The 21,872-nt window shown below is 50.0% G+C and overlaps 1 protein-coding gene across 3 annotated transcripts in view; it reads left to right on the top strand.

Annotated features, from left to right (window-relative positions):
* The window catches only part of Sipa1l3 (signal induced proliferation associated 1 like 3), a 206,208-nt gene that overhangs the window by 155,868 nt on the left and 28,468 nt on the right, over positions 1-21,872 (top strand). For all 3 annotated transcript variants that reach the window (XM_041653354.1, XM_041653355.1, XM_041653357.1), the window contains exons 13-15: positions 11,061-11,188; positions 15,055-15,173; positions 17,120-17,538. In XM_041653354.1, coding sequence (XP_041509288.1) covers positions 11,061-11,188; positions 15,055-15,173; positions 17,120-17,538 — 666 coding nt within the window. The remainder of the gene's footprint in view (positions 1-11,060; positions 11,189-15,054; positions 15,174-17,119; positions 17,539-21,872) is intronic.

The following is a 21,872-nucleotide window of genomic DNA, read 5'->3' as shown; positions in this document are numbered from 1 at the left end:
ATTGGATGTTCAGCTTTTTATTAGACCAATCAGGTGTTTAACACAGGCAGCACATCTTTTCATGATTGAACCAATGCAGCACAAACAAAGGTAACACACCTGTGCACGGTTAAAGAAATGTTCATCTTTGCCCAGTTAAAATATCATTCCACAACCAGAAAGCCCCCTCACCTGAGTGTAGGTGCTCCTCCTGGAAACCTGCCTGACCCAAGGAAGGAATAGGCCAGCTCTGCCCCTCAGTCCCCTCTGGTCCCTGACCTGACTGTGGCCACAAGCAACTGCCTTCTCTTAGGCCAGTTAAGGTGGATAGAAAAGAGAAAGGGACAGAAAGGGAGGCAAAGGACACAGACAAGGCCAGCCACAGAGGCATGCCACATATGGTAGAGAGAGGCCAACCACTCGGGCATGGCCTATGTCCATATGCACAGGGAAAAAAAGTGTAAGTTTGCTTCAAGGCCTGGTCCGTTTCTCCACTGAGCACTGGGACTGACAAGTGGCGAATTCTTGGTTTATAGTGGTGACAGGAAAGAACAGGTGCTTTATTTGAAGCAAAACCTCTAGGCCGGGACCAGTCCAACAAACTGAGGTTCTCTCCCCAAGGAGGACTGAGGCACACAGGCCTGGGCTTTCCCTGGGTTTCTGTCTGGAAGGCCTGCAGTAGACAGTGCTCTGAGAACCCCACACTGCTCCTTGTTGGATGCTAGGCCTCTGTTAGAAAATCAAGGGGGAGGGGAACCCACTGTTGAGCACTCACTCAGCACAAGACCCCAAGAGCTTTTGGTGTGTCAGGTGCTAGCAGGAGTGTTCGGCCTCCTCATCTTCCAGGGTCTTGCTGTCCTCCTTTGCTTGTGCTAGAGAGAGAGCAAGCACATCAGCTCTCCCCAGGAGGCCCATACCAGGGGCAGTGGTGGGAGTTTCCCCCTGAGGGGAGGGAGCATGGATGATCAGAACAGCAGGATGAAGGAGAGGCAAAGAAGATTTTGGAATGGATAGTATGCTGGGGTGACACGTGGGCCTCAGTAAGGACCGAGACTGCAAATGGCAGCAACTGAGTACTAGCAGATGTGGTGGGGCTGCGCCGCTGCCACGGCTGGGCCTGCAGTCCCGGCCACTCTACACCCTAAGACAGGAAGAAGCAGGAGGGCCAAAAGTTCATGCCTAATCTGGAATACAGAGTGAGTTCAAGGCCAGCCCATGCAACTTAGTGAGACCCTGTCTCAAAAATAAAAAGTAAGGGAGCTGGACAATGGCTCAACAGTTAAGAGCCCCGGCTGCTCTTGAAGAAGACCCAGGCTCTGTTCCCTGCATCCACGTGACACCTCACAGCTGTCTGTAACTCCAGTTCCAGAAGATCCAAATCCTCTTCTGACCCCCACAGGCACTGGGCACATATGTGATACAAATATATACATGCAGGCAACACTCATAAAATAAAACAATATTTTAGTTTTTGTTTGTTTTGTTTTTTAAAAAAGAAGATGCAGCTCATTGGTAAAGTGGGTTAACCCATTTTAAGTTATCCTATAAAGATAACTTGGCGAGTTTCTGAGTTTTGGGCTATTATAAATATTCAGGCTGTGAACATGTAACATGTATGTTCAAACATATACATTTCTGCATGAAAATAAGTTTCCACTTGTCTGGGATCGGTGCCCAGTACAGTTGCTTACCATGTGGTAAGTCCATTTTGCGTTCCCACCAGCAGCATATGCGTGATCCAGTTTCTCCGCAGTCTCCCTGCCATGTGGCATTGCCACCGTTCTTCTTAGCTCTTCTGATGGGTGCATCGTGCTGTCTCATTGTCATTTTAATTTGCATTGCTCTTCTGATGGGTGCATCATGCTGTCTCATTGTCATTGTAATTTGCATTGCTCTGAGGGCCAACAGAGCTAAGCATCTTGTGTGTGATCTGCCAGCTATGTATCCTCTCCAGTGAAATGCCTGTGAGCCTTTGCCCAGATCCTACTTCATTTGGGGCTTTGCAGCATTTGAGAGCTCTTTGTGTGATCAGCCACGAGTTTACTTTTTATCTTCTTTATAGGATCTTTCCTTTTAAAAAAGAAAGGGAAGGAAGGAAGGAAGGAAGGAAGGAAGGAAGGAAGACATCATTCTTTTTTCTAATATAAATCAGAGGTTTTACTGTTGGGCATTTTAAGTCCTTGATTCCCCTACCCCACTACCCTTCATAATGAAAATTGAGCCAAGACCTCTCTAATACTACACAAGTGCTCTAGCACTGAGCCACACCCCAGCCCCTCACTGGGGGATTCTAGGCAGGGGCTCTTATCACCGAGCTGCATTTCTAGCCCTTTCTCTCTGCCCCTCTCCCCCCCTCTCTCCACTTTCATTAAGTTACCCAGCTATATCCCAGACAGGACTTGACACTGAGATCCTCCTGCCTTATCCTCAGAAACCTATACAGGTGTCACTGCACCCAGTATCCATGATTATTTTGACTTTTGTTTATGTGAGAGGTTTAGATCAGGTTTTCATTTTTGCCAAGAATGTCTGATTGCTCGAGCGATTTATTGGAAAGCCAGCCTTTTTCCTACATTGCTTTTGCTACTTAAAGCAGAATGAATGGGAGGAACTAAGTGGGTACATTTGTATGCATCTTTTTCTGAGTCCTCGCAGCAGCTTCACGAAGTAGATTGGTTATCCCCATTTTGCAGAAGCAGAACTGGGGCTCAGCAAAGTGAATCACTTTGGCTAGTAGGAAGCAGTCTGGACAGGGATCAGGCCTGTGACTGGCTGGGTCTGGCCCTGATCATCTCTTGCTCCAAGAATTCTGAGCTTCTCTCCCCTGGAGCCCTGCACACAGTCACACACATGCCTGGGGGCTGCGTATCAGCTTCTCTGGACTTGCTCTGGGTGATTCTAGCTCTTCCTGGCCCACAGGTCCCTTTGGGGCCCCAGTGGTGCCTAGCCTCTGCAACTCACGGCTCAGCTATCCTAGCACATCAGTTACTTTTAGGTTGCTGTGAACGTAGCTGAGAGGAAGCAGCTTCAGGGAAGAAGGGGTTCCCTTGGCTTAGTGTAGAGAGGTAGGCAGTCCTGGTGAGGACGGTGTGTCTGCAGCGGTGTGAAGTGGCCGAGAGGCAAGTGCTAGCACTCAGCTTGCTTGTATCCTCATTTGTATCCATATCCCCACCCCTCATCTGGGGTTCAGGTAACCCAGGTTGGCTTCACACCCATCAGATAGCCAAGGATACTGCTGAGCCCCTGAGGTCCTGCCTCAGCCTAAGTGTTGGGATTACAGGTGTGTGATGCTACACAGGCTTGTTGGTGCTAGGATCAAGTCCAAGGCTCTGTGTATGCTAGCAAGCACTATGCCAACTGAACCACATCCCAACCCTGAGCAACACTTTTGTTTTAAAAATGGAAGAACTTGATATAGGAAGTTTCAGTTAGAGTTATGTACCAAGATCCTATATTTTATTTTTTAAAAACTAGGAGGAAGAGGAAGGAAGGAAAAAGGAAGAACAAATGAACAGGCCCAGGGTGGGGCAGAAAAGCAGTTAAGAGCACCAGCTGCTCTTGCAGAGACCAGGGTTCAGTTCCCACATGCACATAATGGCTCTTAGCCATCTGTAACTCCAGCTCCAGGGCCTCCAGTACCTTCTTCTGGCCCCCATAGGCTCTGAATTCAAGTGAGTCACGGACATATATATATATATATATATATATATATATATATATATATATATATTTATAGCCAAAACACTGATACACATAAATTAAAAATAAATAATAAATTTTTAGGGGCTAGAGAAATGGCTCAGTAGTTAAGGCCATTTTCTCCTGTTGCAGAGGACCTGGGTTGGTTCCTAGCCACCTACACAGTGGCCACAGTATTCTGTAACTCCAATTCCGTGGGACCCAATACTGTCTTCTGATTTCCACAAGCACCAGGCATATATGGTATACAGATATGCATGCAGGTAAAACATTCATACATATAAAATTAAATAAATATATAATTTTTAATAGTAAATAAAGATAGATAGATAAATGGCTATTTAAAGAATGAAAGAATTTATCAGGCATTATGGTACACACTCGTAGTCGCAGCAGCCTACAAGCTGGTACACAAGGATCAGTTCAAGGCCAGCTTGGACTACATAATGACACCCACTCTCAAAACAAAACTAGAATGATGGAACTAGGTCTCTCGAACGCCTCAGTCAGCTTCTGGCAAAGTCACATTGACGTCCAGAACCTACATAAGCAATCAGTACTTATATAAGTCATTGACAGAGGGATGGCCACCATTGCAGCCTCCTGGCTCCACCAACAGACAGAGAAGGTGATGGTTGGGGGTGACAGCTGACAGTGGCTGTATCATCCATCATCCCCTGTGCCCCCCTGTCCTATCAGTGAAGGGAGGAGAGAGGCACATGGGCCATGCTTTCCACTTGCGTGCCACGCTGATTCACCTTCATCTCCGCCCTAGTTCTTTCCTCTGTAGTGGTGAGTGTAGAGCCTCCTGGTTGTTTGACCCTGGTGACCTTTGAACCCTTCCCCCAACCTGCTCAGAATACACCAGCTTCTGCCGTACAGCCCCAGAACTACAGCTACTCAGCCTTTCGTCAGAATCTCAAACCCTTCATCTAGAAAGTGATTTTTATTTCTCAAGAAAACAGAGTCAGATGGAAGACAGCCATCCGGCCCCCCTCTTCTTTCAGGGATGTTTGCCCAGAGCTCTACATACATGGCAAAAGAAGAGCTGTCTTCATTTCAGTGAGATTGACCGAAATTTGGAAGTAATAAAAATGGCCCAGCCTTCCAGAGACAGCAGCAAATGGAGAGAATAAGAAACCCTGTTCAGGAAGATGCTCAGTCGGGGACACACTGTGTATGATCCCAGTACTGGGGAGGCAGAGACAGATGAATCCCTTGATGACTGTCTAGTCTAGCTAACTGGTTGACCCCAGACACCAGTGAGACCTTATCTCAAACACTAATGTGGCTGACTCCTGAAGATTAACATCTAACCTGAGATTAACATCTGGCCTACACACACACTTAGGTGAGGACCCACTCAAAATGTCGCTGCTCACTTGGTAGCCAGCTCCTGTAAGCAGCTAATTAGCATCTCCAGTGCTGTGGATGCAACTGCGGTGGTGCTGCATGCCTGTGGTCCCAGCACTCCAGAGCTGGAGGCAAGAACAGAAGCTCCAGGTCATCTCTGGTTCCATAGTGAGTTTGAGGCTGGCCTGAGATAGTCTCAAAATGAAACAGCTGCCCGGTGGTGGTGGCACAGGCCTTTAATCCCAGCACTCGGGAGGTTGAGGCAGGCGGATCTCTGAATTCGATGCCAGCCTGGACTACAGAGCAAGTTACACAGAGAAACCCTGCCTCAGAAAACAAAAACAAAACAAAAAATCTGAAACAGCTGTGAGGTAACTGGAAGCAGCACAGCCTGTCCTGAATGGGAGAAGCAGCTGAGAGAGGAAGCCAGCTACAGACAGACACCTGTCAGGTTAGGGTTCTCTGCATAGCACAGAAATGGCGACTCAGCAACTTTCTTTCTCTCATATTGTCAGAGAACCTGCTCTTCGTTTTGTATTTGGATTGGGTTTTTTGTTGTTGTTCTTTCTTTTCTTTTACATTCTTAGTTAATCTGTGTGCGTGTGTGTCGTGGTGGGCGCATGCATTCCAGGCACAAGTATGGAGGTCATTCTCTCCTTCCACCATGCTAGTCCTGGGGCTCCAACTCAAGTAGTCAAGCTTGGAGCAGGTGCCTTTACCCACTGTCTCACCAGCCCAGTTTTGGGTTTGTGTTTTTCAGTATTGGGGACTAAAGTCAAGGTCTCACACAAGCTAAGCCAGCTCCTGCTGCTAAGCTGCATTCCAGCTTCCTTGTTACTTTTCATCTCGAGAATTGGTCTCCTTAAGTTGTCTAGGCTAGCCTTGAGCTTGCCATCCTCCTGCCCACCTCCCAGGAGACTTCTTACATACCTTCACTGTTACTTCATTGGATCCTGGGAAGTGTGGTGAAGCTCAGTAGGGCTTTTCTTATCCAGGAGGCCGTGCAAAGCAGACACCGGGCAGCAGTGAGGTGCCTCTTTCCTGGCTGATCCCAGCTTCGGTGCTAGGGACTCGACACTGACCTTGTGAAGAACCAAATGAATCAGTCAGGGCTTCTACTTGCAGCCATGGTGGAGCGTGTTCCCAAGGTAGCTGGCCGTGTGTGAAGCCAGCAAGGCTTCAGCACTGCTTTTGTAAAACCTCCAGACCCACCACACACTGGGCCCTCAGACAAATGCAGGAGGAAGAATGGACTGTTGGAGTCATCAGTCTTTTGGGAGAACTGAAAGGCTGGGCCGAGGTTGAAGGAAGGGGAATAGTCGGTCTTTTCTTGACAGCGGCATGGACTTGAGTTTCCTGAAAGTCCAGTGCCCTTCAGGAGCTAAACTTGGCAGTTGGAGCAGGTCCTTTATAGATACAGCCCTGACTTCAAGCTGGGGCGACTCAGGAGTCATTCAGCACTGCTGAGTGTTGAGGGTCTTAGCTCTGTCTCTCTTTCCTGCCACACCCTGCTGAGGTGAAGGTCAGACAGGATGCTTTCTTGGCATCCAAGGCCTACATCATTGGGTCACTTGGGCCAGAGACGCCAAAAGTGGGCTCAAAACTCATAGAAATGTGTTCTATGCCACAAAGGCAGCCCAGGCAGGGTGGGCTCAGGACCATTCATCCCAGGTGGCACAACGTTGCCCTTGTCACATCTCCAGTCCCCTCAGCAACTGCCTCAGCTCCAAGCTGGCAAGAAGGCAAGAGCTATTTATGGTGTCGTATCTAGGCCAAGCCAGATCAGGAGGGGATGAGAAGCCATCTATATCACTGCTTTTATTGCTGTGATCAAACATCATTGTCAAGGCAGCTTGTAGAACAAGGAGTTGATTGGGTTATGATCCCAGCATATTAGGGGCCGTGATGGTGGACACGCAGAAGCAGCAGGTGCAGGTGTGATGGTTAGAGGCCCTGATGGTAGACACGCAGAAGCAGCAGGTGCAGGTGTGATGGTTAGAGGCCATGATGGTGGACACGCAGAAGCAGCAGGGGTGGTTAGAGGCCATGATGGTGGACACGCAGAAGCAGCAGGGGTGGTTAGAGGCCGTGATGGTGGACACGCAGAAGCAGCAGGTGTGGTGGTTAGAGGCCGTGATGGTGGACACGCAAAGCAGCAGGTGCAGGTGTGGTGGTTAGAGGCCATGATGGTGGACACGCAGAAGCAGCAGGTGCAGGTGTGGTGGTTAGAGGCCGTGATGGTGGACACGCAGAAGCAGCAGGTGCAGGTGTGGTGGTTAAAGCAGCAGGTGAGCTGCATTTGCAAAACAGAATGAGCACAGTCAAATGGCTCGAGCCTTTATACTTTTTTGTTCTTTGTTTGGTTCTTTGCTTGTTTGGGGGGAGTTCTTTTGGTTTTGGGTTTGGTTTGGTTTGGTTTTTTGAGCCAAGGTTTCTCTGTGTAGCCCTGGTTGTCCTGGAACTCACTCTGTAGACCAGGCTGGCCTTGAACTCAGAGATCCATCTGCCTCTGCCTCCCAAGCACTTGGATTAAAGGTGTGTGCTACCACTGCCTAGAACCTTTATGCTCTTACAGCCAACCTTCAATGACATACTTTCTCTAACAAGGCCACACTTCCTAAACCTACCCAAATAGTGCTACCAATTGGGGACCAAGTATTCAAATGTCCAAGACTATGGGGACACCTTAGTTAAACCACCTCTGTGTGTGTGTGTTCAGGTTTGTGTGTGTGTACTTATGTGTGCATGCATGTGAACTAGTGTGTGCGTGCGCAGACACACACACACGGTTCACGACACATGTGGAGGTAAGAAAACAACTTGCAGGAGTTGGCTCTCCCCTCCTACCGTGTGGACCCAGGGAGTGGACTTATCATCAGACTTGGTCCAAGTGCCAGTACCCACAGAGGATGTGTTTTCTTATCTTTCTTAGGAGCAAGGAGATAGAGATGTTTGCCATGAGCCCCTGAGGTCTATTCCTTCCATTTCAGTCAGATTATGCTGGAAAATCTCAGAAACTTAGCTTAACAAAGATTCATTTGGGGTCTGAGGGTGTATAATTCATTGGTAGAATATGTGCCCAAAAATCTCAGTTAAGTCGTAGCACCAGAGGAAAAAAGAGTTGGAGATGTTGCTCCGTTGATAGAATGCTTGGCTTAACATGCACAAAGCCTAGCCTAAAGTGGGCACTTGCCTGTAATTCCAGCAACTCGGGTTAGAGACAGGAAAGTTCAAGTTAATCCTCAGCTACATATGATCTCAAGGCTAACATAGGCTACATTGAAACCCTATCCCCCAAAATAGCAAAGTTCCTTATCTACTCCAAAGTTGCCCTGTTGGTCAACAGAGGACTTCACAGGACTCAGATTACCCCAGCAGCTGTTATCTTCCCCACACCCCTACACCCAGTCCTCCCTTACCCCAGATTGTCCCAGCGGTTATCCTTCCCGTCACTTCCCCTTCCAGCTCATTGGTGGCCCGTGACATGGTGGAAGTAGAAAGCCACAAAGATTTTGTAGAAGTCTTTTTTTGTTTTTTTGAGACAGGCTTTCTCTATAGCTTTGGAGCCTGTCCTGGAACTCACAAAGATCCTCACGCCTCTGCCTCCCAAGTACTGGGATTAAAGGTGAGTAACCACCGCCTGGCTTTTGAAGTCTTAATAATATTATAAACTCCCATTTAGCCAGAACTGTGCCATGTATCTGTCTTGGCCCAGCCCCAGATAGACAGAAAGGGCCATTCCACGCGTAGCTTGGCCTGAGGTAAACCAACATGGGAGCTCTAGAGGCTCTAGAGGCTGTGGACCTGGGAGAATGGAGCCAATGAACGAGGCCAACTAAAGTCCCGTGCAAGAGCTAGCTTTATTTGGAGCATCAGACAATTCTTACTCCAAAGGTTGAGAAGACTCCTACGAGCAGAGTATGGTCACAAGGACAAGTCACACACAGCAAAACCATGTTTTCATAGAGACGCATAAACAACAATAGCCAGTTGTAATAAATCACCTGAAGGAAACTCTCTCCTGTCTGCCACACCTGGGAGGAGCTTGAAAACAAGTTCCCAGAACAAATTCATGTCTTTGAAGGAGCAGGTCCCGAGACTCTTCTCCTGGTTTCTTAGAGTTTTCTCACAAGCACTCAGAATTCCCCTCACAGGACTCTGTTCTTGGACTGTATTCTGACAGAGGGGGACACGGAAGAATAATTGATTTATGGTTTCACAGGGCTTGATTCATAGCTGCTTGGTTCGGTGTGCTTGTGGGAGCATGTGGAGGAAGATAGCTGTTCCTACCACAACAGGCCAGGAAGCAGGAAGTGCAGCAGGAAGTGGCCAAGGGCAGTCTGAGCCCACTAGTGACCTATTTCTTCCAGGTAGAGCTCACCTCCCTAAGTTTCTATAACCGTCCCAACAGCCCCACTATCTGGGGTCAACTTCTAAAGCATGTGCTCTTGCTGGGAGCGCCATTCCAGATCCAAACCCCCAAACAGGTGTCTATAGCAGCCCCCACGGTGAAAGAGCGCCCAGCCCTCCACCACCACCTCCCTTAAATTCTGGCCCTTGACTCTGGTGTGCATTGCTATCTGGGGGCAGTTCTGATATTTCTCCTCTCCCCAACCTTGGCCGTGATTATCAAACACAGAACACAGAACACACTAATGATCCTAGCACTAGGGAAGGTGAGAGACGGCTACATCACCAGTTCCAGGCCAGTGGGGGCTACATGAGATATTGTCTCAAAACAAGATGGAAACAAGCAAAAAGGCAGAGCCAGCGAGATTCCTGAGTGGGTAGGGCCCCTGCTGCCAGCCCTGACAATCTAAGTTCAATCCCTGGTCCCATATGGTAGAAGGAGAGAACAGACTCCTGCAAGTCCTCTGACCTCTACATGGGTCTAGGCACATGTGCACATGCTTAAATAGATGTGATGATGTGTGTGTTCTGTTTTGTTCTTGAGACAGGGTTTCTCAGAGTAACAGTTCTGGTTGTCCTGGAACTCGCTTTGTAAGACAGGCTGGCCTCGAACTCACAGAGATCCACCTGCCTCTGCCTCCTGAGTGCTAGGATTAAAGACGTGTACCACCACCACCAGCAATTAAAAAAAATATATATTTTTTTTAAGGAATGAATCATGAGGCTGGAGAAATGGCTTGGCAGTTAAGAGCACCCACTACTCTTCAGAGGACTCCGATTCAGTTCCCAACACCCACGTGGCAGCTGACAACTGTCTATAACTCTAAAGTCTGACATACGTGCAAGCAAAACACCAATGCACATAAAATAAAGATAAATTATTTTTACAAAAAAGAATTAATCACACACCTAAGAAAACAAACACAGCTATAACTCTATCAAAGCTCTTGTCTGACTGAGGACTGGGGTTTGAGTTCAAAGCTGCCTTGTTTTTAAGCCATGGGCCCTGCCTACCATAAACTCTCCCTCCAACAGTGAAGGAATACTGCCATGGCCTATGGGCCAAATGTCTCAATTCCCTGTGTGTCCTGTGTCAGACACAAGCTAAGTGCTGAAAGGAAGGGCCTGTTGTGATCACCTCTTAACAGTTAGGGAAACTGAGGCCCTGACCTATGAACCGATTGATTATACCTGGCCAGGCAAAAGACAACAATGAGATATGAAACCCATCCTATCCAGCCTGGGTCTGCTGTAACCACAAAATGCTGCCTGACTTGCCTAGCCCCCTCAGAGAAAGGGGAGCTCCCAGGGAGGCTAGATACCCCTTTTCTGCAGCCAAGAGGCAGAACCCTGAATAAGCAGGGCAGTCACCCAAGTGGCTCTGCACCCTCCCTCCTTGAGAAGCCTGCTGTGCCCTGTACTCCCTGTTGCCACCACCTCCCTGGCAGGCGTCCCAGGCGAGCCTCTTTGCTGTGCTTCAGTTAATAGCAAACACCAGGCTGCCTCGCCCAGCCTCGCCAGCCGCTCATTGCCCCAACCCACAGCAGAGCCTCCTGAGTGCTAAAAAGCCACCGACTACCTGCTGCCATCACACTGAGACGTTCCTTTCTACCCTGCAGGTACGCAGCTGCCCCACACCCGCTACTGTCTTTTGACCCTCACTTTATCCACGATGGGATGTCAAGCGGTGACTCCTCTTCAGGTGGCCTGACTAGCCAGGAGAGCACCATGGAGCGCCCAAAACCAGGTAAGACGTCCTGGGCCGCAGTGCCCCCTGCCTCTCCCTGATGGTCTCACAGGTGACTTCCCTTCTTCTCATCTGGCTTGGGGCTATGGAGACTATGAAATCATTCCGTGTCTTTTTTGCTCATGGGCTTCTGAAGTCTGTGGCTCTATGTCATGCTAGTGCCAGGCAGCCATGTGACTGGATGTCGTGTAGGATTTCTGGATTCAGTATTCTTTTGTCTGAATATACCCCACCCACTCCAGTGCTTGAGGGATACTGAGGGGACCAGTTAGAGGCTGCTTAGAAGTATCTTCGTCTATCTCTCCGTGAGCCTGTGTTCCTAGGCATAAAATAGCTTCATCATGTATTTGACTTTTTAAGAAACTCCCAGCCGGGCGATGGTGGTGCACACCTTTAATCCCAGCACTCGGGAGGCAGAGGCAGGCGGATCTCTGTGAGTTCGAGACCAGCCTGGTCTACAGAGCTAGTTCCAGGACAGGCTCCAAAGCCACAGAGAAACCCCGTCTCGAAAAACCAAAAAATAAATAAATAAATAAACAAACAAACAAACATAAGAAACTGCCAAACCACACCCCAGAACGTTGAAGCGTTTCCACTCCTACCCGTGACATGGCTGCAACCTTTCTGTCTGGACCGTCCGAGTGGACACACAGTGCTAGAATGCTGTGGTTTTCTTTGTATCTTTCTTTTAGTTCAGTTTTATTAAACTTCATGTATTCGTTCGTTGACTTGGGGAAATCTTATTATGTAGCCCAGGGTAGCCTGACATTCATTGTGTAGCTGAGGATGGCCTAGGATTCTTGATTCTTCTTGTCTGTGCCTCATAAGTACTAGGATTACAGGCACGTGTGACCACACCATTGGGTCTGATTTCTATTTTTCTGACTAATGGAATTGAGCATCTTTTACACACACACACACACACACACACACACACACACACACACACACACACCAGATATGATTATGGATTGTGTACCTGCACCACTTGGATGAATACTTTAAACATAACCTCTTGTAACACCCTTGAAACCCCTTTGATTAGCAGTCGGGTGGATTCCAAAGGAAGATGGCTAACTCAGTGTTAGAAAGGGGAGGTGGAGAAGCAGACACCCTCCTGGGAGGTGGAGAGGAGTCCCAGACAGCTGGGAAAGGTGACCTCAGCCACATGCCCAGGATTAGCATCAGGGAGGACTCAGTACAGTGTGTGGGTGTCCTGAACCAGGGATCGTGGTTCAGCCCCAGGCAGGGGGTGACTTGTCCCCACTGTGCATCTCTCTGCTGCCTGGAGGGCGGAGGGCACCATTCCTTCCTCCGCAGTGGGCTGGTCCTGCCTGGTGCTGCCCATGGCTCTGTGATCTGTCTTTTATTTCCCACTCCATTCAGAAGAGGAGAGGAATGCTGCCTGGCTCTCATGTCACAGCAAACTGCAAAGTGGGGAGACTTTTCCAGCATTCAGCATAGGCTCCAGATGGGGGTCAGGAGACCCGACTGCTTCCCTTCTGTTCCCTAGAGCCCCACTACCTGCTTCCTTCCCTGAGACCTTACTATATGGTGACTAACGCCTTCCCTGACACACACACACATGCACACGCATGTATACTGCTTGTACCTGCTTCTTTCCCTGAGACCTTACTATATGGTGACTAACGCCTTCCCTGACACACACACACACACACACACACACACACACGCATGTGTACTGGGAAGAGCTGTGCTAAGAAATCGTTAAGAAGTTCAGAATATGTGGAAGACCCAGAAAAGGAGGAATTCAAAAAGAGTGGCAAGGAATGGCAAGGACTCGGAGCAGTGGCAGACGCAGGGCTTTGCCCATCTCCTGTGCAACTGATCAGTCATGACATCAGCAGCCTGGTTTTGTGGAGTTGCTGTGTGCCTGGCTTGTACTAGGTGCCCCACGTTCCCTTCCTCTGAGTCACAGCAGCGGGCACCATGCCTGCCCTCCTGCAGAAATGAGGCAGGTGAGGCCTGGAAGGGTTGTCACTTGCCAGAGGTTCTTGCTGGTGAGTGGCATGATTGAGATTTGAGCTAAAGCCTGTTGGATCACCCACCACACACAGGGTGTGGATGCAACACGTGTTTCCTATACCATAGAGCACTCAGGTTGGAAAAGTGTCTGTTAGACCCGTCCCATCTTCCTCAGCAGGAACATGAGCTCTGCGGTGCCCTGAGCTACCCTTGGGACTTCAGCTTCAGGCTGGAAGCTCATACTCCCATGAGCCCAGCTGCAAGTTTCTGGTCAAACACAGGACCTCTGTGGTGACTTCATCCCTTGAGGGTCTAATGAGTCATGCCTACCAGGCCCCAGGACGGCCTGTCCTTAGGATATTTTCCAAGCCCTTACAGTTACTGCCAGTTGCTGACAGGCTGGGAACTCCAGAAAGGTGGAGGGCTGGGCAGCATAGACTCTGACCTCCACTTCCTGTCTGACCATTTCTGACTGCGTGATCTTGAGCCAGTTCCCTAGCCTCTCTGAGCCTTAATAGCACCCTGCTATTCAAGGTAGTTCCAGTACCCACTTTAGGAATTGTAGGGCTGTCCAGCAAACTGATGTATGCAGCCAGGCATGGAGGTACATGTGTACAGCCCCAACGCTGGGGAGACTGAAAGAGTCAGATCAAAGTGAGTCCTGGGGGGCTGGAGAGATGGCTCAGTGGTTAAGAGCATTGCCTGCTCTTCCAAAGGTCCTGAGTTCAATTCCCGGCAACCACATGGTGGCTCACAACCATCTGTGAAGAGGTCTGGTGTCCTCTTCTGGCCTGCAGACATGCACACAGACAGAATATTGTATACTAAATAAATAAGTAAATAAATATTTTAAAAAAAAAAAGCAAAGTGAGTCCTGGGCCAGCTTGGGCCGTATAGTTAATCCAGTCCCCAGGGACATGTGCATACACACAAATAAAGGAAGTAATAAAATTTTTAATAAATGAATGCAAGGCTACGGACTTGACTTGATAAATGAAAACAGTTATCACACAAACCTGATAATATCCAATAGATCCCTAGAACCCACACAGAAGGCCAGATGCGGGGTTGTGCATCTGTAATCCAGATATGCATATCTGCAATCCATATGTGGTGATGTGCATCTCTAATCCAGATGTGGTGGTGCCTATCTATCTGTGATCCAGATTTGGTGGTGCACATCTGTAATCCAGATGTGTGTATCAGTGATACAGATGTGATAGAGTGCATCTCCAATCCAGATGTGGTAGTGTGCATCTGTAATCCAGATGTGGTGAACATCTATAAACCAGTGGTGGTGGTGTGCACCTGTAATCTTAGCATTTGTACAGCAAGATGGAAGACAGTGACAGGAGAATCGTCTGGAAGCTTAGGCCAGCTAGCTTGGAATGATGCAAAAGAAAGAACAAGAGACTCCCACCTCAGTAACGTGGAAGGAGAGAACCAATTCCCAAAAGCTGTCCTTGACCTCCACACATTTATCATACCACTCAAGCGCCCACACTCACACACAGAGAGGTGAAATAAATAAAAGTTTAAAAAAAATTAAAAGCCTCCCACTCCATCAATGAGGTTAAAGAATCTCCTAGAATGACGGGAAGGAAATGAACATGTCATGTACACAGAGATACTCCAGCTGGCCATATGTGGCAAGTGTGCCCACCCTCCTCGGGGGACGATGACGGAAGGCTCTCAGGGTGCTTCCTGGCTCAGTAGATGTCCCCTGCTGCTGAGCGCTGCTGTAGCCCAAAACATGCATTGGTAGAGCCTGCAGAGCAGACAGGTTAGTCAGAGTAGAGCCATGCAACCAGGGTGTAGGGTAGTACAGGTCCTGGCCTGTATCACCCCTAACCACCAGTGTCTCTCTTCTTCTCCTGCAGAGCCTCTGTGGCACGTGCCGGCCCAGGCCCGGCTCTCAGCCATGGCTGGAAGCAGTGGCAGCAAGCATCCCTCCAGGCAGGACGCAGCTGGCAAAGATTCTCCCAATAGGCATTCCAAAGTGAGTCTGTGCCTCGCCCTGCCCGACCCTACCCTGCCTCATCCAGGGAGTGAGGCCTGTAGTGACTGGCTACCACCTGGCATCTTTCCTGGGTGCATGGCTGATGAGGGCTGGGCGGCTTTCCCTGGGTGTGGCCTCTGGTGGGCACATCCTCAGCCTTAGGCATATTCCCCTCTACAGGGAGCTAAATGGCATCCTGGCTCTGATCCTCAGCCGAGTAACTCGACAGACCCTTTCCTTCCTCTTTGTTTCTGCGTCCACCCTAGATTTCAGTGACCTTAGGAGGTCGGTCTTTCCCCAGAAGGATGCATTTCGGGTCTGCAGTGGGCAGTGTAGCACAGGGTGAATCAGGGACCTCAGGCTCCCTTCTGTTACATGCTGACCCTCCGGGCCTCCAAACCCTCTACTGGGTCCCCTCTGGGATCTGCATTATTGCAGTACTAGGGTAGGAGGAAGAGAGGTTCAAGAGAGGTTTTTAAGCCCAGGCCAGAGATGGAATGAGTCACTTCTACCTACATTGCAATGGCTAGGGCTTCATCTCTGCCAAGAAAGCAAGAAACCTTATACCTAGTTGTTCTTGGCAACCTCGTTCCACATGCTGAGCATTGGGAGCGTAGTGGTAAAGAGGACAGAGGAGCCACTGTCCTCAAGAAGCTGACGTCCCAGGGGCAGCAGTCAGTGAATGGACAGAAGCATTTATAACTTGCTAAGAAAGCGTGGTTGCGGACTGCTTGATGGGCACTGCTGCCTTAGGTAATTCCGTCAGCGGAGCCCTGGGCGTGTGTCTTAGTCAGGGTCACCACTGTTGATGCAGAGACCGTGAAGACGATGCTCACTGGCTTGCCTCTCATGACTTGTTACACCTGCTTTCTTAGAGAACCCAGGACCACCAGCTCAGGAATGGCACCACCCACAGTGTCTGTGGTGGTGTCTCACCCATCAGTCACTAATGAAGAAGCTGTCCTACAGTCCTGCCTACAGCCTGATCTTATGGAGGCATTTTCTCAGTTGAGGCTCCTTCCTCTCAGATGACGAGCTTGTGTCGAGTTGACATAAAGCTGTCCAGCACAGGAGGTGACTTTGAAGGAAGTTAGGAAAGAGCCATTAAAGAGCTGAGAGAAGAGTCACAGCCTGGGAGCTGCAAGTGTGAAGGCCCTGAGGCTTGTGCCTGGCACAGAGAACAGCAAGGCGTGGTCTAGAGAGACAGGGAGATGACGTTAGACACAGAACATGAGTACCGTGGTAAGGACTCTAACCTATCCCCTGAAATTGCCACAGGAGAGTTTCAAACGGATGGAGGGACAGTAGCTCCCAGCTTTCTTCTGGGCACAGGCTGGGAACAAATGAGATGAGGAGATAGAGAGGAGGGTGCTGTGGTGGTCCTGTGGAGGGGATGAGATGGGGAGATGGAGAGGAAGGTGCTGTGGTGGTCCTGTGGGAGGGGATGAGATGGGGAGATGGAGAGGAGGGTGCTGTGGTGGTCCTGTGGAGGGGATGAGATGAGATGGAGAGGAGGGTGCTGTGGTGGTCCTGTGGAGGGGATGAGATGGGGAGATGGAGAGGAGGGTGCTGTGGTGGTCCTGTGGGAGGGGAGGGCAGCCAGGACCCAGGGAGAACGGGGAGGATGCCATCGTTGACAGTTCCAGCATGTGTCTGCAATGCATGGCAGCAGATTTGCAGGGCAGGCACTGAGAAGCTGGAGGAAAGAGGGGGGTGGGACTAGGAGGGGACCCCAGACCTCAATTTAAGAAGCATTTGGTTTGGGATGTATTGATCTGAGCACTTTTTGTCCCACGCCTATTTTACAATTGTATAAGCTGAGGCAGGGAGGAAGTAAATCACTTGTCTAGGCTAACTGTACCAATAGGGGAGGAGCCATGATGTGGACATGCCTGGCTTTGGGGTGCCAGTGTGAGTCGAGGTGACACAGCTGCCTTGCCTTCCAGGGTGAACCGCAGTACTCAAGCCATTCCAGCAGCAATACCCTCTCCAGCAATGCCTCCAGCAGCCACAGTGATGAACGCTGGTTCGACCCTCTGGACCCCCTGGAGCCAGAGCAGGACCCCTTCTCCAAGGGCGGCTCCAGTGACAGCGGCATCGACACCACACTCTACACCTCCAGCCCCAGTTGTATGTCCTTGGCCAAGACACCCAGGACAGCCAAGCCACACAAGCCTCCTGGCCTTTGTGGAGGGGGCCGGGAGGCAGCCGGAAGACCCCACCCTGCAGACCGACGGCGGGAAGTCTCTCCTGCACCTGTGGTAGCTGGCCAGAACAAGGGCTACCGGCCGAAGCTGTACTCCTCAGGCTCCAGTACCCCTCCAGGCCTGGTCGGGGGCAGCCGAGACCCACCAAGGCAACCCAGGTGAGACCCCATGCCAGCTCCAGGTCTTCCAGGAGACCCTGACCACCACCTCTCACAACCCTAATGACGCTCTTTCCCCAAAACATGCATGCTGATAATTGTATCGCTTGAAGAGTTGGGATGGAGGACACACGCAGCATACCCCTCAGCCTCCAAAAGTCCAGATGGGGAGAGAAGCCCAATTGTGTCTCTGTCTCCCTCTGTCACTGGTTCTCTCTGACCTCTGTCTTCTCCCCTCTCTGCTATCTATGACAACGATTTTTAACTCTGTGAGGATTTCATGGTTTCATTCGGATCTTTCTGTCACAAGTCTGTTTGTCTGTGGCTCAAAAAAAAAAAAAAATAAGGATATAACAGTCTCCTAGCCAGGCGGTGGTGGCGCAGTCAAGTAGGCTGCGTGTGACTTGATAGGCCTCCAGGACTGACCTCTGGCTTCTTGTTCTACTGTTCTTACCGTGCTGGCAGGCTCTCTGGTTTCAAGATGGGGTCTGAGAACAAAGGGGAGCTGCAGCTTCTCTGGTCTCCTTTGTATGGGGAAAGCAAATGCTCCCCCAGAACCGTCCACAGCTGGTGGTGTCATGTGACTGCCACAGTCACACTGAGGCACATGTTGGCCTTCTAGCCTCTGGCTTTGACAGTAGTCCCCAGACCCCACCCTGATCAACTCAAATTCGTGTCCCACTCCAAAACCTGAGTTCTGCCTTTGTGGGTTGGATGGGGTGCAAGCATATGCATTTTTTAAAACTCTTTGCTGTCAGTGGGTGCAGTCTCGGGACCACACTTTGCAAAGCTCGAGTAGGAGGCAGGTGGGAGAGCAATGGCGACCTCAGCCCGCGGTCTGAACCCACACGGTTGGTGCACCTGGGATGGCAGCAAAGGGTCTGCCAGGGAAAGGGAGGCAGGGTGTTATGTAGAAGCCACAGCTTGGACCCTTCCAGGTGCCCTCTGGCATGCTTACTACAGCTTTCCTTCCCTGTGGCCTGAGCCCAGAACCCTCATCTGAACTCAGGGCCTTCCTGGGATAAAAGACTTCCTGGCACCTGTGCCCATGAGTCCGTGGACTCTGTAATTCACTGTGTAATCTCATGCCTTTGTTTTCTTTTTTAATTTATTCATTTATTTATTTTAAGACAGGGTCTCACTATGTAGCTCTGACTGACCTGGAAGTCCCTATAAACTTCAAACTCAACAGTGATCCACCTGCCTTTGCCTTTTAGTGCTAGGATTAAAATGTCTGACTTTTCTTTTTCTTTTTCCTTTAACCATGTAGGGGTATTTTGCCTGCATGTATGTCTGTGCACCAAATGCATGCCTGGTGCCCGAGGAGGCCAGAAGAAGGCGTTAGGTCTCTTGGAGCTAGAGTTACAGGTGGTTGGGAGCTGCAGTGTAAATTCTGGGCATCCAGCCTAGGTCCTCTGGCAGTCAGTGCCCTTAACCCCCCCGAGCCAGATCTTAGCCGTCGCTGGGTGCAGTCTCAGGACCACATTTTAAGAAGCACAAATGGGGAGGCTTGTGGGAGTGAGCCATGTTTCTGCATGGAAAGAGCTGGGCTCCACACAGAGCCTCTAGTTAGCAGCACACTTTGGTCTGCTCCAGTCATGAACTGTTGAACATAGCTTCGTCCTTGCCAGAAGGATTTCCTGACTCCTCCAAAGGGCTCCAACAAATTTGAAAATCCCCATGGTTAGACTAGGGATGTACAGTGCTTGCCTAGTGATTGTGAGGCCCTGGGTTCAAATCCCAGAACTACAAGAAGAAACAGGAGAATCGAGAAAGAGAATAGAAAACCAGCAGGTCGGGGTGCTTGAGTTCTCTGCTGCTCTGATCTGAGGGAGCCCAGGAGGGTTGCCATGGAGACAAAGAAAAAGACAGTGAGGGAGCTATCTTGGGCCACCTTCCTAAACAAGTAGTTCTTAACTTCCGACCTCACTGACTGCTTTACTTCACTCATTCATTCATTCATTCGTTCATTCAGTATCTGTGTCTTAGAGATCTGTGCTGGCCTATGTAACTCCGGCCTGTTCCTCATCACGAATGACAGTCCAGCCATCATTCAGAACAAGGGAGAGCTGTGCCTACTGCCCAGTGCAGGGATGTGGGACCGAGAGAACACAGCAGGGCATTTTCAGCCTGTTGTAGTCCCTGTTGTGGCACATTGGTGGGAGCTGGACCTGATAGAACAGGTCTGTAACCTCAACCACCTAGGAGACTGAGGCAGAATGATCACAAGTTCAAAGCCACCCAGGGCAGCTTAGTTAGACTGTTTCAGAGCAAATACCAGTTAAAAGTGGGCTGGAGATGTAGCTGAGTGTTTGCCTCACTGTTGAGTAAGGTTCAACCCTTAGCACTGAACAAAATTTTGTAGGGTTTTGAGATCGATGATATAAAGGCAGTAGCAATGCCAGGCGTGGATGGCGGGTGAGGCAGTGGGGTGGGAACAAATTACCCCGAATCTGAGAGAAGTAGAGGGAGTGAGAGGAAGGGAGCCCCACTATACAAGTGGGCCCTGGTGGCTGGGAGCTTTAATTTACATATAGACAATTGATGCTCATTGCAGATCATTCTCATCTACTCATTAACGCTGCTTCCTGAAGTTTTCTCCTAGGCAACGGGTTTTAGTGTGGAACAGCATTTCCCAAAATGGGGTGCTTGAGGTGATCTGGGTGGAAAGAGGAAGGAGAGGTTTTCTCTTAAATGGATATATGTTTCCTTAGGAAGCAGCAGCGCTGCCAGCCCACCCTGGTCGTACGGACACTGCCCTGGACCAGAGATAAGATGGCCTGCTTGCTCTCTCCTCTGTGGGGGTTGGGGGTAAGGGTGTGTCTCTTTTTGAAACTGGGCCTTACTCTGTAGCCCAGGTTAACCTCACACTTGTGGTAATCCTCCTGCCTCTGCCTCTGAGGTGCTGGAAGTACCACTAAGTTGCCACCACACCACGTTAGGACCGAGATGATATAAAGGAACGTATTCAGCCAGGTGTAGCAATGCAAACCTGTCGTCCCAGCCCAGGGAAGGCTAAGGCAGGGGAATCTAGACCACATGGCAGAAGCATCGCACACACACGAGGCGTGGCGAGTTGTAGTGAGTTGTCAGTGTCCCCCACCACACTTTTCCCACCCTCCTAGTTTCATGTTTCCATGGATACGCACATATTCCCTATACAGTCTTAGGCCAGACCCGGTCTCAGAAGGCCCCAGGCACCCCTGCCACCTGCTGACCACGTCGTCCCTGGTAGCAGACGGCTCCACAGCCTTCCGCATCTACTATTGTAGGTCCAGTCCTTGGGAATGACAGACAGCATCGTACTTGAACCCAGTACCTAGAGAGCAGGTGGTGCTCTTGTCTGAACAGACCTGTCGTGAGAGTTCAGTACCTTGTCTCCACCCCATAGCACTCTGTTGCCGAGATCTTACCGTTTATTCATGAGCAAGTATGTGTGTGTCAGGCCTGGTGTTGGCTTGCCCCAAGGAGACAACAGGCAGATGGTCACAAAGTCATGGGTGAACCCTGCTAATAGGCCACCTCAGAGCAGGCTGGCTGGATGTTTTCAGGCTGGGGTGCAGTTACGTGGATGCTTGTGTTGTATCTTCCTAGTTTTATTTTTGGTGAGGGTGGGTGTAAGGTGTTGTTGCTGGGAATCAAACCCAGGGCCTTACACATGCTAAACCCCATAACGCTGGCTGTGGACACTGACAGAAAACAGCCAGGCCTGGGACAGGTGCAGCTAATTCCAGCACTCTGGAGCTGATGCAGGATTGTCATTTCTGGGCCAGCCTAGGGTACATAGGCTCAAATTTAAAAAAAGCAGAAGAGAAAGATGGGGTTATAGAGGAAGTTCTCAGGAGGGAGAGCAGTGAGTACAAAGGACCAGGGCTGGGGAAGATGATAGAGCTGGCATGACCCGAGCACAAGCTCAACAGGCCAGGGAGATGAAGACACTCCTTTGCCAGTGTGGGTTTGATCCTAAAGGCCAAGGACATCCAGGAAAGGTTTCAGGAGAGGAGACCGGGCAGATCTGTGCTCCTTCTTCTGTGTTTGTGTTTACGATGTACCATACAAGCCATGGTGCGTGAGAAGGTATCAGAGAGTAGCTTTATGAAGTCAATTTTTTCTTTCCACCTTTACATGGGTTGCAGGAATCCAATTCAGGTCACCAGGCTTGTGTGGCAAGTGCCCTTATCTGCTGAACTGGCTCCCTGGCCCCAGATCTGGCCTTTGAAAAGGAGGTTTGGGGGCAAGACAGGAGGTGGCGTTCCTGGGAGGGTGAGGCTAACGTGGAGAGGGTGCGGGCTTGGAACAGATGTTTGGGAGGTGAGCTGCTGCTAGTCACAGTA

Source organism: Microtus oregoni, unplaced genomic scaffold, assembly GCF_018167655.1.
Source record: "Microtus oregoni isolate MIOR12 unplaced genomic scaffold, Mior012 000006F_ref0000085, whole genome shotgun sequence".
Taxonomy (NCBI): Eukaryota; Metazoa; Chordata; class Mammalia; order Rodentia; family Cricetidae; genus Microtus; species Microtus oregoni.
This window is presented reverse-complemented; position numbering and strand designations above follow the sequence as displayed.